Below are 12,536 nucleotides of genomic sequence, written 5' to 3' on the forward strand. Positions count from 1 at the left end.
ACATTTGCTAACAAATTATTAATTATTATTTTAAAATCGATAAAAGTTACACTACTGTGAGTTTTTGAATTCTGCCTTCCGATTCGTAGATTTATGTTCTTCATGTTGCTTTCTGATTGGCTGTTGATAGTTTGTCAAAAAAACGGTCACTTTAAAACGCCACGGTTGAGAATGACATGAACAAAATCAGCGCAACTGTATTTTATTAATAAAAAATTTGATAAATTAATAATCTAGACTATTAATATTCTAAATAATGTTTTTCTAATTAATTTTTCTGAATATAATTGATAAAGATAAAAAGAATCTCATAGTGAAGGTTAGAATTGTAAAAGAGTTGTAAAATTTTTGTCAAATGTTTCTCAACCCTGGAATGGAAAGAGAGGAGAAAATCCCGCCTTGAAAAAACGTTAAAAAGCCGAGGGACAACCGGTGCAGAATTATTTTTCCCTCCTCATATAGAAACTTGAATTCAAGGGGTCAAGATGGTTTAGGGTTTTTAAGGGGGTTTGTGTTTTCGGGTTCGCGAGTGTTTTATGCGTTTTATATATGTGATTAGTGTTGTTTAATTAATAATAGTGGTTATATATATATTTTTTTTTTACAAAGTGTCACGCGTTATTGTTCCTATTTATCGCGAGTGTTTTTTTTTTTTTAAATTTATTATTACGTTTCAATAAATATATAAGCAAGTTCAATAAAAATGTCTTTTTCCAAAGCGAGGATTCAACGATTCAACGAACTTGGAAGTGAGTTTGACATTTTTTTTTTATGAATTTATTTATTTACATATATCTTTTAGTACCTAAGGATAAAGTAGAAAAGTTGAAGAATTTTATGATTATTGATACAAATAGATAAATTTTCCCTTTTATTATTAAATAAAATAACAATATGTCAAAAATTATTAAAAAATATTTTTTATTGTTTTTTTAGGCTTTGTTAGTTGTTGTTTTTTTAGGTTAATTTCTGTTTTTTTCTATATATATATATTTTTTTGTTATTATGTAAAAATAATTTTCGATTTTAATTATTTTTTCCTTAATATTAGATATTTTTCCAAATTATCATTTTTATTTTTCATTTCCAAAATTTTTCATAATAATTAACGTTTTTTTTTTATTCGTTATTTTTATATTTATATGAATAAAAGAAATTATTTAAATTAAATTTTAACTTAAATTATTCAAGCATGAAATAATTGTTTCCATTATTATTTTTTTTTTTTTTAATACTAATTTTATTAAATTATTAATTATATAAATATTAGAAATAAAATATATTTTCTAAATAAAAATTGAATTATGCATTAAGAAAAAAGTAAAATAAAAAAAAAAAAACAATGAAATATCTAAATCTTTGTAATACGTTTTACCTGTTGATTTTGCTATTGAAAACAAATCCAAACGGAAAATATATATATATATACAAACAATGAATTTTCTTTTATTGGGGTAACTTTTCCCACCAATTGTATTGACACCTTTTTTTTAATCTGTATTCCAATGCAACTTTTTTTTCCGATATAATATAAAGCATTTAATTTTTAAATGTTTACTCGTCACTTTTAGAGGGGTGAAGGGGGGACCACACGTAGGTGAAAAATAATGGTTCTGGGGGGGGAAGGGGAGTTGTTTGAAGTTGACACTGAGTGTGGGGTGAAAGCGCGGGAACACCTGGTAATTCTATGTACCCCATATACATATATATATATATACATATAAGGACGACCCCTTAATATTACATCACAGCTGTCCCCCATTTTTTAGCAGTTCGCCCTGCTTCAGTGACTCTCAACAAAAAAAAAAAAGCTCCTCATCATCATTTTAAAAATTCTCACGAAATTTTAAAATATAATAAATATAACTATTTAAAGTTAATAGTAATTGTTATTCTTTCTTTTGTTTTTTGTTGGTAATAATTTTTAATTTAAAAGAAAGAAATTTTTCTCGTAGGGATATAATTTTTGAATTTTTTCAAAAAAAAAATTTGAGAGACACTGCAATTCATGCTAGAATGCTCACGAGCCAAAAAAAAAAAATATCTGCAAAGAGAAAGATTATGCTCGTCGCAAATGATATTTTTCTGTATATATGTATATGCGTACATATATATATATATATTTCTCAGGGGCGGAACTTGGCTGTTTCCTTATGAAGCAGATGTGTCTTGCTCATTTTTCTTTCCTCTTCTTCTACTTATTTATTTTTTTTTTCTTTTTATCTTTATTTTATGCAGACTTTGCAGGACATTTTCAGAAAAATTCCCACTTAACAAAGGGGGGGGGGGTTCAAATTCGTCTGGACGGGGTGACAATTTTTTTTTTTTTTTTTTTTTTTTCTTCAGAACTCGGACTTTCTCTATAATATATAAATTATATTATTTACATATATGCAAAAGTTATATATATATTTTTTTAATTTACTTTTCCTTTTTTTATATTTCAACCGAATAATAATAATTATTATTTTTTTTTTTGTAATATTATTACAGAAAATAATAATTAATGATAATTAAAATTATTTTTATAATAATTTTATTTACTCTCCCTGCATAGCAGGGTTCGAGGATCCAATTACTTAATTAATGTATAATTTCAAATTTATTTAATTTATTTTTTTTAAACCTTAGCTAAAAAAAGGAGAAATTTTTTTTTTCTTGAAAAAATAAAAAAAATACAACAATAATAATAATAATAATAATAATAATATAATAAAATTGTAAATAATAGTAAAATAATACAATTAGAAAAATAATTGCAAAAATTATTATAATTATAATTAATATTATAATATAATAATAATTATTATTATTATTATTATTATTATAATTGCAAAAGTAAATACCAAATTTGAAGTCCGTAAATTGTAGAGAAATAAATAAAATAAATAATAAATAAATAAAAAATGAAATAAAAAGAAAAAAAATAAATTAAATAAATTTTAAAATGGTAAATTCAAATTTTTTTTTACTAATTTTTTATTTTTCAGTTCTTTTTTGTTTAATTTTTTTTTTCTTTTTTCATAACTCGGACTTTCTCTATAATATATAAATTATATTATTTACATATATGCCAATGTTATATATTTTTTTTTTTAAATTTACTTTTCCTTTTTTTTATATTTAAATCCAATAATAATATTTTTTTTTTGTAATATTATTACAGAAAATAATAATTATATAATAATTAAAATTATTTTTATAAATTAAAATTGAATGGGATTTTAAAAATATATTATTGATAATTTTGATATTTTAATTAATATATAATTTCAAATTTATTTAATTTATATTTTTTTAAACCTTGGCTAAAAAAACGAGAAATTTTTTTTTTCTTCAAAAAATAAAATAATAATAATAATAATAATAATAATAATAATAAAATTTTAAATAATAGTAAAATAATACAATTAGAAAAAATAATTGCAAATTATTATAATTAGGTATAATTAATATTTTAATATAATAATAATAAAAATTACGAAGCTGAAGTACGCAACGTTTATATAAACGATTTTTAAAGAAATAATTTTTTAAAATGAAAAATTCTATAATTTTTTGCCTAAAAAATATTTCTTGTATTTTTTATTAATCAACAAATTATACAAAAAATATTTTTTAGGCAAAAAATTATAGAATTTTTCATTTTAAAAAATTATTTCTTTAAAAATCGTTTATATAAACGTTGCGTACTTCAGCTTCGTAATTTTTATTATTATTATTATTATTATTATTATTATTATTATTATTATTATTATTATTATTATTATTATTATTATTATTATTATTATTATTATTATTGTAATTGCAAAAATAAATGCAAAATTTGAAGTCCGTAAATCGTAGAGAAATAAATAATAAATAAATAAATAAAAAATGAAATAAATAGAAAAATAAATAAATTAAATAAATTTTAAAATGGTAAAATCAAATTTTTTTTATTAATTTTTTATTATTCAGTTCTTTTTTGTCTAATTTTTTTTTCTTTTTACAGAACTCGGACTTTCTCTATAATATATAAATTATATTATTTACATATATGCAAAAGTTATATATTTTTTTTAAAAAATTTACTTTTCCTTTTTTTTATATTTCAACCGAATAATAATTATTTTTATTTTTTTTGTAATATTATTACAGAAAATAATAATTAAAATTATTTTTATAAATTAAAATTAAATGGGATTTTAAAAATATATTATTGATAATTTTGATATTTTAATTAATATATAATTTCAAATTTATTTAATTTATATTTTTTTAAACCTTGGCTAAAAAAAGGAGAAATTTTTTTTTTCTTCAAAAAATAAAATAATAATACTAATAATAATAATAATAATAATAATAATAATAATAATAATAATAATAATAATAATAATAATAATAATAATAATAATAATAATAATAATAAAATTGTAAATAATAGTAAAATAATACAATTAGAAAAAATAATTGCAAATTGTTATAATTATAATTAATATTATAATATAATAATAATAATAATAATAATAATAATAATTATTATTATTATTATTATTATTATTATTATAATAGCGTTTTTTTCTATTTGTAAGCCCGTATATGTATTTAAAATAAAATAAAATAAAATAATTGCAAAATTTGAAGTCCGTAAATCGTAGAGAAATAAATAATAAATAAATAAATAAAAAATGAAATAAATAGAAAAAAATATAAATTTTAATTGTAAATTCAAATTTTTTTTTACTATAATTTTTGATTTTACGGTTCTTTTTTGTCTAATTTTTTTTTTCTTTTTTTCAAATAGGTGAAGCACCGCCACCGGGAGCTTACGATCCAAAATTTGAAAATAAAGTCAAAGGACTTGCAATTGAAAAAACGGAGAGATTTCAAGATACAAAAAGTGTATCGAGTAGTGCAGAATGCATTTCAGTTTCAAGCAAAGGGGCTGGCAGTACCACTGGTCTTAAATTTAAAACGGTAAGAGGGTTACACTTCATAAATATAAAGATACGATCATTCAAGTATACACTGAACTTTTCTCCCCTCGTGTAATTTCAATATCCATTATTATTGATTTAATTCGGAAATAATATTAATCGTTGTTCGTATAAAAAAAAAAAATTATTTCCACTTTTGTATTTTCTAAAAAAGAAAAAATTTTTTTCATAATTTTATACCTCGATAAACCAATTATTGTTAAATATTAAAATAATTGAATTAAAAACAAAATTAAATATTATTATTTTTTGAAATTTATTACTCGACATTGAATTTAAATTGAAAAATTGATCTTTTATTTAATTTTTCAGCCACCGGTTCCAAGGAAAAAAGTAATTGTTAAACATGGAACAATGTCTTGTCCAAGGGCAAAAACAAAGCCATTAATTTGTTTAAAAGAATCAAAAGCACAATACGATGTGAAAAATGAATTAGCCGATTTAAAAGTTGAATGTTTAAATAAAAATAAAACAATTCAGGATCAAGAGAAACATATTGAAGATATAAAAGAAGAAATAATTGAAATTACAAAACGATTTAGGGAACTTAATGAAAAATCAATTGCCGATGAAGAACAATATCGACGTGATATCGAATCAATGGTAAATATTACATTTATAAAATTAATAAAAAAAAAAAATGAAATTTACCTTAAAAAAATAATTTTATTACTTAATTTTTTTTTTTTAAATACTAAAATTTATTTTTTAGGCGAAATTACAGCAGGAAGTATTAGTGAGTCAACAGGAGAAGCATAAAGTTGAATTGGATTTTTTACGTAAACAATTAATGGAATTGGCTAATTTTAAAAAGGAAGAAATTCTTCAACTCGATAGACGGGAACACGAATTGGAAAATATAATATTAACATTACGACAAAATGAAATTGAATTAAATAATCGAATTGCAATGTTGGAAAATAATTTATCAAATGCTCATGGTGTTGGTGAATTGGCGATAAATTTAAAAAAAGCCGAGGAACGATTAAATGAATTATCAACGGAAATGTTTGAAATTATTGACACTAAAGATCGTGAATTGGAAACTTTAATGGATATAAAAACTGAAATTGAAAACGAATTAATCATCATTCGCGAAGAAGTAAATAAAAAGAAAAAAATAAATAAATAAATAATTTTACAATTAATTTAATTTTTATTTATTTTTTCAGTTTCAGGAAAGTCAACAGAGAGCCAATAATTTGGAGCGAAATTTGGAAAATTTAACAGAAACATTAGAAATGAATGTTGCATCATCGAAAAATAAATTTACAACAGAAATTATTGATTTTATTGAATCATCATTAAATCTCAATGAGAAAGGGGAGAATAAATTTTATTTGGATAATAAGGAAATTGAGGTGAGATTTAATGAAATTATTGAAAATTTTAAAATGACAAAAAATCACGAAATCAATGATTTAAAGGGAAATTTTGAAATAATGGAAAATAAATGTGAAATGGAAAAATTAATGAGACAGGAAATTGAATTAAAACACAAGGAAACGAATGAAACTGTACAATTTTTAAATGAAGAATTGGAAAAAATTCAAAGACTTTATAAAGATGTGGGTTTGTTATTATATTACTTTTTTTTAAAAAAAAAGTTTTTACAATTATTTCAAAAATTTATTTATATTTTTTAATAATTTTTTTTTTTTTTTTTGAAAATTTCATTTCTTGCAATTCTTTTTTTCCTAAATCGAAAAAATCGTGAGTTTTTTTTTTTTTTTTAATAAATAAAAGAAATTTTTAGGCCTCCCTTCAATTACAAATGTCGAACGCCAAATTGGAAACATTAAACGAGAATCAATTGCAAATTGACGATGCGCATAAAAAAAAATTGGAAAAACTTGTGAAATTTCACGAAGAGGAGGAAAATAAATTGAAGAACTCGATGGAGGACGCACGATTATTATATCTTCAACAAATTGAAAACGTAATTATAATTATATTTATTTAATTATAAATTATAATTATTATTCTTTGAAAAATATTTTTTTATTTTTAATAGGGAAAACTTTTAATAAAAACAAATAGAAACAAAAAAAAAAAAAAATTCAGTTAAAAACTCGATTTTTAAAATGTTTAAAATTTGTTTTTAAATTGAAAAATTATACTTTTAAAAGGATATTTTTGGAAAAAATAAAAAAATTTTCCTTTTTTTTTCTATTTCTAGATGGCGAATGCAAGAGATCAAGAACTTAAAGACCTGGAGGAAAAAATGGAGAAAACAATTGAGGATGAAAGAAAACGAATAAAGGAGCACGCCGATAAACTTGTGGAAAATGCCGAAGCAATTACACGTGAAACATTGGCGGCATGTCGAGACGAAAGTGAAGAACGCGTTAAAAGAGTAATTACAGAATCTGATATAAAAGTAAGTTAAAGAAAAGTGATTTCTTTTTTTATAATATTCTTAAACAAATATTCTTTGATCTGAAAATTTGCTATTAATTTGACTAAATGTTAATTTTTTAACACAGATAAATAATATAAAAAAAATAGCGGATAATGAAGTTTGTTTGGCTAATGAAAAATTGACAATTGAAAAACAATCATTCGAGGAAAAATTATCCGAGGCAAATTTAGAAATTACACAATTAAAATCAACGCTCGATGAATTGAAAAACGCCGCTGAAACTCAGGTAAAACCAAATTTAATTATTTATTTTTAAATATTAAAATAAATTAAAACAAATTCTTTTAGGAGAGCTTCAGTCAAAGTTTACAAGCTGAATTGGATCGCGCTGAGGCTGAATTAGCTGAGAAGAAAGAAGAATTTCGTAATTTTAAAGATCACATTAGAACTGAAGCTGCCGAAATGGTTTCGCGAAGAAGAAGGTAAAATTTTGTTTACCCACTTTTCTATTTTTATTTTTTATATTTCTATTTTTTTTATATAGATTCGAGGTGGTAATGTCAGAGAATCAAGCGTCACTTGCCGCTCTTTCAAATCGTTTAGCACAAAGTGATAATGAAGTAAAAAGACTTCAGCGTGAATTGAAAATTAATGAGACAACAATTTGTGAGCAACGCGATTTATTGTTGGCAAAGGATAATAAAATAAAAAATCTTGAGGAACAAATTCAATTAATTTCCGAACAATTAAAAACAAAGGAGTGTCTCATCGATGAGATTGAGGAAAATTGTCGTGTTGAATTTCAAACAATAAAATTGGCATTGGAAATGAAAATTGACAATGTTATGGAAACAACTGCTAAAGAAGTGTCACGATTACAGGAGGATTGCTCGAATAAAACTAAATTGAATATCGAGGTAAATAAAGAGAAAATTAAAAATCGAAAAGAAAAATAACAAAAAGAAATAAAAATAATAAATATACAAAAAAATTTATAAATATTAATAAATACAAAAAAATGGAAAATTAAAAGAAATTTCAATTTATTATTTTTTCTTTTTTCTTTTCACAGTTGAAAAAATTGTTAGACGAAATGTCGACAAAATGGACTGAAGTGCAAGTAATGTTATTGCAATTTGAAGAACAAATTGATGAGCAATCGATGGAAGTCGCAAATTTAGAGGCGAAAAATTCAAAACTCGAAGTTGAACTCAAAAATCAAATGAATATGGTAAATGAAGGCAAAGCTCGAGAATTTGAAAATGAAGAGGTATTTTTAAAAAAAAATATAAATTTATTGTTTTTGCAAATTTTTTTTTATCATAAATTCCGAAAAAAAGAATTTCCATTCACAAAAAATGGAGTTTTTTTTACATATTATTGAACTAATAGTACTAATTTAAAATTTGTAAAACTACAAAAAATGATTTTTCTTTTTTTTTTTTAGAATCTGGAAAAATTAAAAGAATTGAAAGTGAAAATAGAAAATTTAGAAGCTACGAATCTCGAAATGAAGGTAAAATTCTTGATAAAGAGAAAAATTAACAATTTTAAATTGCAATAACGTTCAATTAAGAAAAATTTGAATTAACTTTAATTAATATATATTTAATTTAATTTTTCTTCTTTTTTTGATAGGAAAACATGGAAAAATTCGCGGAAGACAAGAAATATTGGAAAACATTGGAAACATCATTAATGGAAAATTGGAAAAAAGAAAAATTACACCGAGAGAAAAGTGAACGGTAATTTTTTGGAAATTATTTTCATTCCTTTTTTAAATTAGATTTTTTTTCGTTTTGTTAATAATTTTTGGTTTTTTTTTTTTTTTTCCTTTTTTCAGCGAAATGAAAATTCTTTCGGAAACTTTTGAACGTGTTAAAAGTGAATACGAAGAATTAAATGAAAAATACGCTGAAGTTTTGGGACATCACAACAATAATCAAAGGATCAAACATATCTCGAAATTAAAGGATAAAATTCTCAATCAACAAAAGGATAATCTAAAATTAAAACAGGTTCGTTTGTTCCTTGCCGTTGGCGTTCTTCTTGGGATTTATTGGATATGGTTGAATATTCCAAAAATCCTCTAAAAGAAGAGACGAAAAATGAGAAAACAATTTTATTTTTATGCTTAAATTATTTCGAAGCCCGGAGCTTTAGTTGATTATTAAAATATTGTTTTATTAAAATCTTAAATTTTCTGGAAAATTTAATTATAAATTAAATTTTACTTTTTTAAAATTGATAAAAAGAAAAAATCATTCAAAAATGGATGAAAAAAATTTAAACTTACTGTTTCAAATTTTAAAAAATTTGTTTTGAAAACTATTTTAAACTTTAAAAATTGTTTTCATTTTTAAATCCAATAAACGGGAATTAAAAATATTTTACGAATTGTTCGAAATTAAAAATGGGTCTGCGATCCTGGAAATTTAATATATATATTGCAAAAACAAAAATTATGTAAGTTACACGTATTTATTTTTTTATTCGAAACTTAAATATTTTTGTATTTTGTATTCTTGGAAATAGAGGATTTTTTATTATCTGAAATAAAATCTCTTATCTCGCCGAGAAAAAAAAAGAAAAAGAAGATTGGGCCTTTTTTTTATTATTTCCTAATTCTTGAATTTTTAGGAGGTTGAAAACAAGACGAAACTAATTGAGCAGCTGACGAAAAATTCATCCATCAACATTGCTGATAAATCAACGAAATTTGAGGAAAAGAAAAAATTACCCAAAGGAAAGGAGAATATCAACACAACAACAACAACAACAGCAGCAACTTCATGTTTAGGAAAAACTACGCAAAAAATTCAAAAAAATTCCATTACACTATCAAAAAGTGCAAACACAACGCCTACAGCGTCTCCATTACGTAATAGAAATGAGTAATGAAAAAAGAAAAACAAAAAAATGAATGAATAAAATTAAAAAAGTAAGGAATTATATTTAATAATAAAAGGTGAGAATATCGATTATTATTATAATTATATATAAATAATCATAAGTAAATTAATTAACATCATCATTAATAGAAACTAATATCTGTTGAAAACAAAGAAAAAAAAAAAAAATTGCAATCCCCCCCAAAAAAACAGACTTCTAGAGAAAATTATTTTAGAGAAACGAAAAACTAATAATAATTATTTTAAAAAATAAATATTCAGCACATCACTGAGCAATTTATGCGCAATTCTGTAAATAATTTATGAGTTTTGAAAAATTCGTTTTTGTTACGACAGCAACGACAAATTCATAAAGTCGAAAAAAAAAATTTATATCTAGATATATATTAGATTTAATGTTCTTTTTTTTTACTCTTGCGATTAGAGAAATTTTATTCTTCTATATTTAAAAAAAAAAAGAAAAAAAAAAACAATCAATATTGCTCAGGAGAATTAGACGAATGAAACTGTTTTTTTTTTTAACTAAAAAATATTTTTAAAATCATAACGTCCAAAAGTTATTCTTAAACTTTAAAATTACCGACTAATATTAAAATTATTGGTTAATAAACTTAATTGAATACATATATTTAAATAATTTAATTAATAATTATTAGGAAATTTAAAGTTTATAAATTAAATTATTAAGTTTTCGAATAAATTAATTTACGTATTTAATTTATAATAAAAATTCAATCAGGTAATTAATTAATTAGATAATATTAATTTATTTTAATCTATTTTTTGAGAAAAATCAAATTCGATATTTATTTATTTATTTATTTACGAGACTTCAAAATTAAAGTAGTAAATTGAAAACAATAAAATATTTTGATCGTTAATTTTAAAGTTTAATTTTTAATAATTTAAGAGAAATTTAAATAAAAAGAAAGTTACAAATTTGGTTTCTTATGAAAAAAAAAAAAAAAAAATTATAGAACAACGTTATTTTTTGTACTATCGTATTTATTACATTTTATTATATTTTCATAAAATGTAGTGTGGAAGTTTTTTTTTTAAATTTCGGTTATTTTTATTGATTATCAAAAAAATTTATTTTGCTGGTTTTTCAAAATTAAAAAAAAATTTGAAATCAATGAAAAAAAAAACTTAAAAGAAAAAAATATCGCTCTACTATTTATTATATTATTATAATTATTTTTTAATTATGTACTTTTAATTAAATTATATGTTACGTTCTTATTATATATTAAAAAAAAAACTTTTTTTTAATTCGCCTTTTTCATTTTTTTTTTTTAAATATAAGAAATTAAAAATTAAGTTATACAAATATTTTAGATGAGAAATAAATTTTTCGATTTTATTTTTACGTTTAGAAAATAAATAAAAAATATTTTATTTTAGCGATGGAAAAAATATTATTTTTAATTTTTAAACTATAAAAAAATTTATAACATTTAATTCATTTAATTTAAATGTTTTTAATTTGAAAAATCCTTTCAGATAATTGATTTTTCGCAGTTTGCAAAAAATATTTTTAAAAAATTGAATTTTGTAAGAGTGTTGAAAATTTTTTTTTTTTAGAAATTGAATTATAATGATTTTTTTTTTTAAATTTTAGACAATTAAATTTTATTGAATTGAAAAAATAATTGAATTTTTGATTTTAAAATCAGATTTTTTTGAAAATAATTGAATTTCAATTGTTTTTTAATTGAAATTTTTCTTGAATTTCTGTTTCATGAAGAATTTTTATTAAAAATAACAAAAAAAAAAAAAAATTGAATTTCAAAATTTTTTAATTGAAAAAATATACTTTCAGATATAATTGAATTTTCGAAAAATATAAAAATAATTGAATATTAAATCTTACGATCTTATTTTTTTTTAATCTAAAAATAAACGAAAATTGACACAAAATAAAAAGATAAAAGCAGAATATTTATTTTTGCAAAGAATTATAATTGAAATTTTTGTTTGTTTTTTTTTTTTTGTTTTTTTGTTTTTTTTTACAAATGTCCATAACAATTAAATATAGAATACATCGAGGACTGTAATTTAAGTTTTTTATATTAATAATAAAATAGAAAAAAAAATACACTTTTTATAATAATTTTTTTTTTTTGAATAACAGCAGAACAATGGGTTTTTTTATTATTAGTTTCTGCGCGCCAAAAACAATATTAGAAAAAAGCTATAGTAATAATAATTTGTTCGCCAAATTTGACATTATTTTGAAGGGGAGGGCACTTTTTTTTTATGTTCCTTAATAAATAAGGAGAC

General features: G+C 21.0%; 1 protein-coding gene across 2 annotated transcripts; it reads left to right on the plus strand.

Moving 5' to 3' along the window:
- The first annotated feature begins 400 nt into the window (after positions 1-400).
- On the plus strand, positions 401-10,851 carry LOC127281334 (hyaluronan mediated motility receptor-like). Of its 2 annotated transcripts, XM_051305006.1 has the most exons (16): positions 401-749; positions 4,787-4,959; positions 5,292-5,582; positions 5,692-6,081; positions 6,152-6,340; positions 6,407-6,547; positions 6,736-6,918; positions 7,159-7,359; positions 7,466-7,627; positions 7,690-7,823; positions 7,886-8,258; positions 8,414-8,611; positions 8,789-8,857; positions 8,980-9,086; positions 9,185-9,359; positions 9,982-10,851. In XM_051305006.1, exons 1-16 carry the CDS (start codon positions 704-706, stop codon positions 10,237-10,239), a joined length of 3,090 nt encoding a protein of 1,029 aa, XP_051160963.1. In that variant the 5' UTR covers positions 401-703; the 3' UTR covers positions 10,240-10,851. The 2 variants fall into 2 exon arrangements, with proteins under 2 accessions (XP_051160963.1, XP_051160962.1); XM_051305005.1 differs by having other exon boundaries at positions 6,152-6,547; positions 9,982-10,850.
- Positions 10,852-12,536: the final 1,685 nt, after the last annotated feature.

Source organism: Leptopilina boulardi, unplaced genomic scaffold (genome assembly GCF_019393585.1).
Source record: "Leptopilina boulardi isolate dan_hultmark-lab unplaced genomic scaffold, ZJU_Lbou_2.1 LbouV2_266, whole genome shotgun sequence".
NCBI classification, from domain to species: Eukaryota; Metazoa; Arthropoda; class Insecta; order Hymenoptera; family Figitidae; genus Leptopilina; species Leptopilina boulardi.

What these genes read in the sequence shown, in the direction of transcription:
- LOC127281334 (XM_051305005.1), top strand. Translation starts at nt 704, where the DNA reads ATGTCTTTTTCCAAAGCGAGGATTCAACGATTCAACGAACTTGGAA. An exon ending in ATCTTCAACAAATTGAAAAC is followed by an intron (nt 6,919 to 7,158) that starts GTAATTATAATT and finishes TTCTATTTCTAG; the next exon opens with ATGGCGAATGCAAGAGATCA. An exon ending in CACCGAGAGAAAAGTGAACG is followed by an intron (nt 9,087 to 9,184) that starts GTAATTTTTTGG and finishes TCCTTTTTTCAG; the next exon opens with CGAAATGAAAATTCTTTCGG.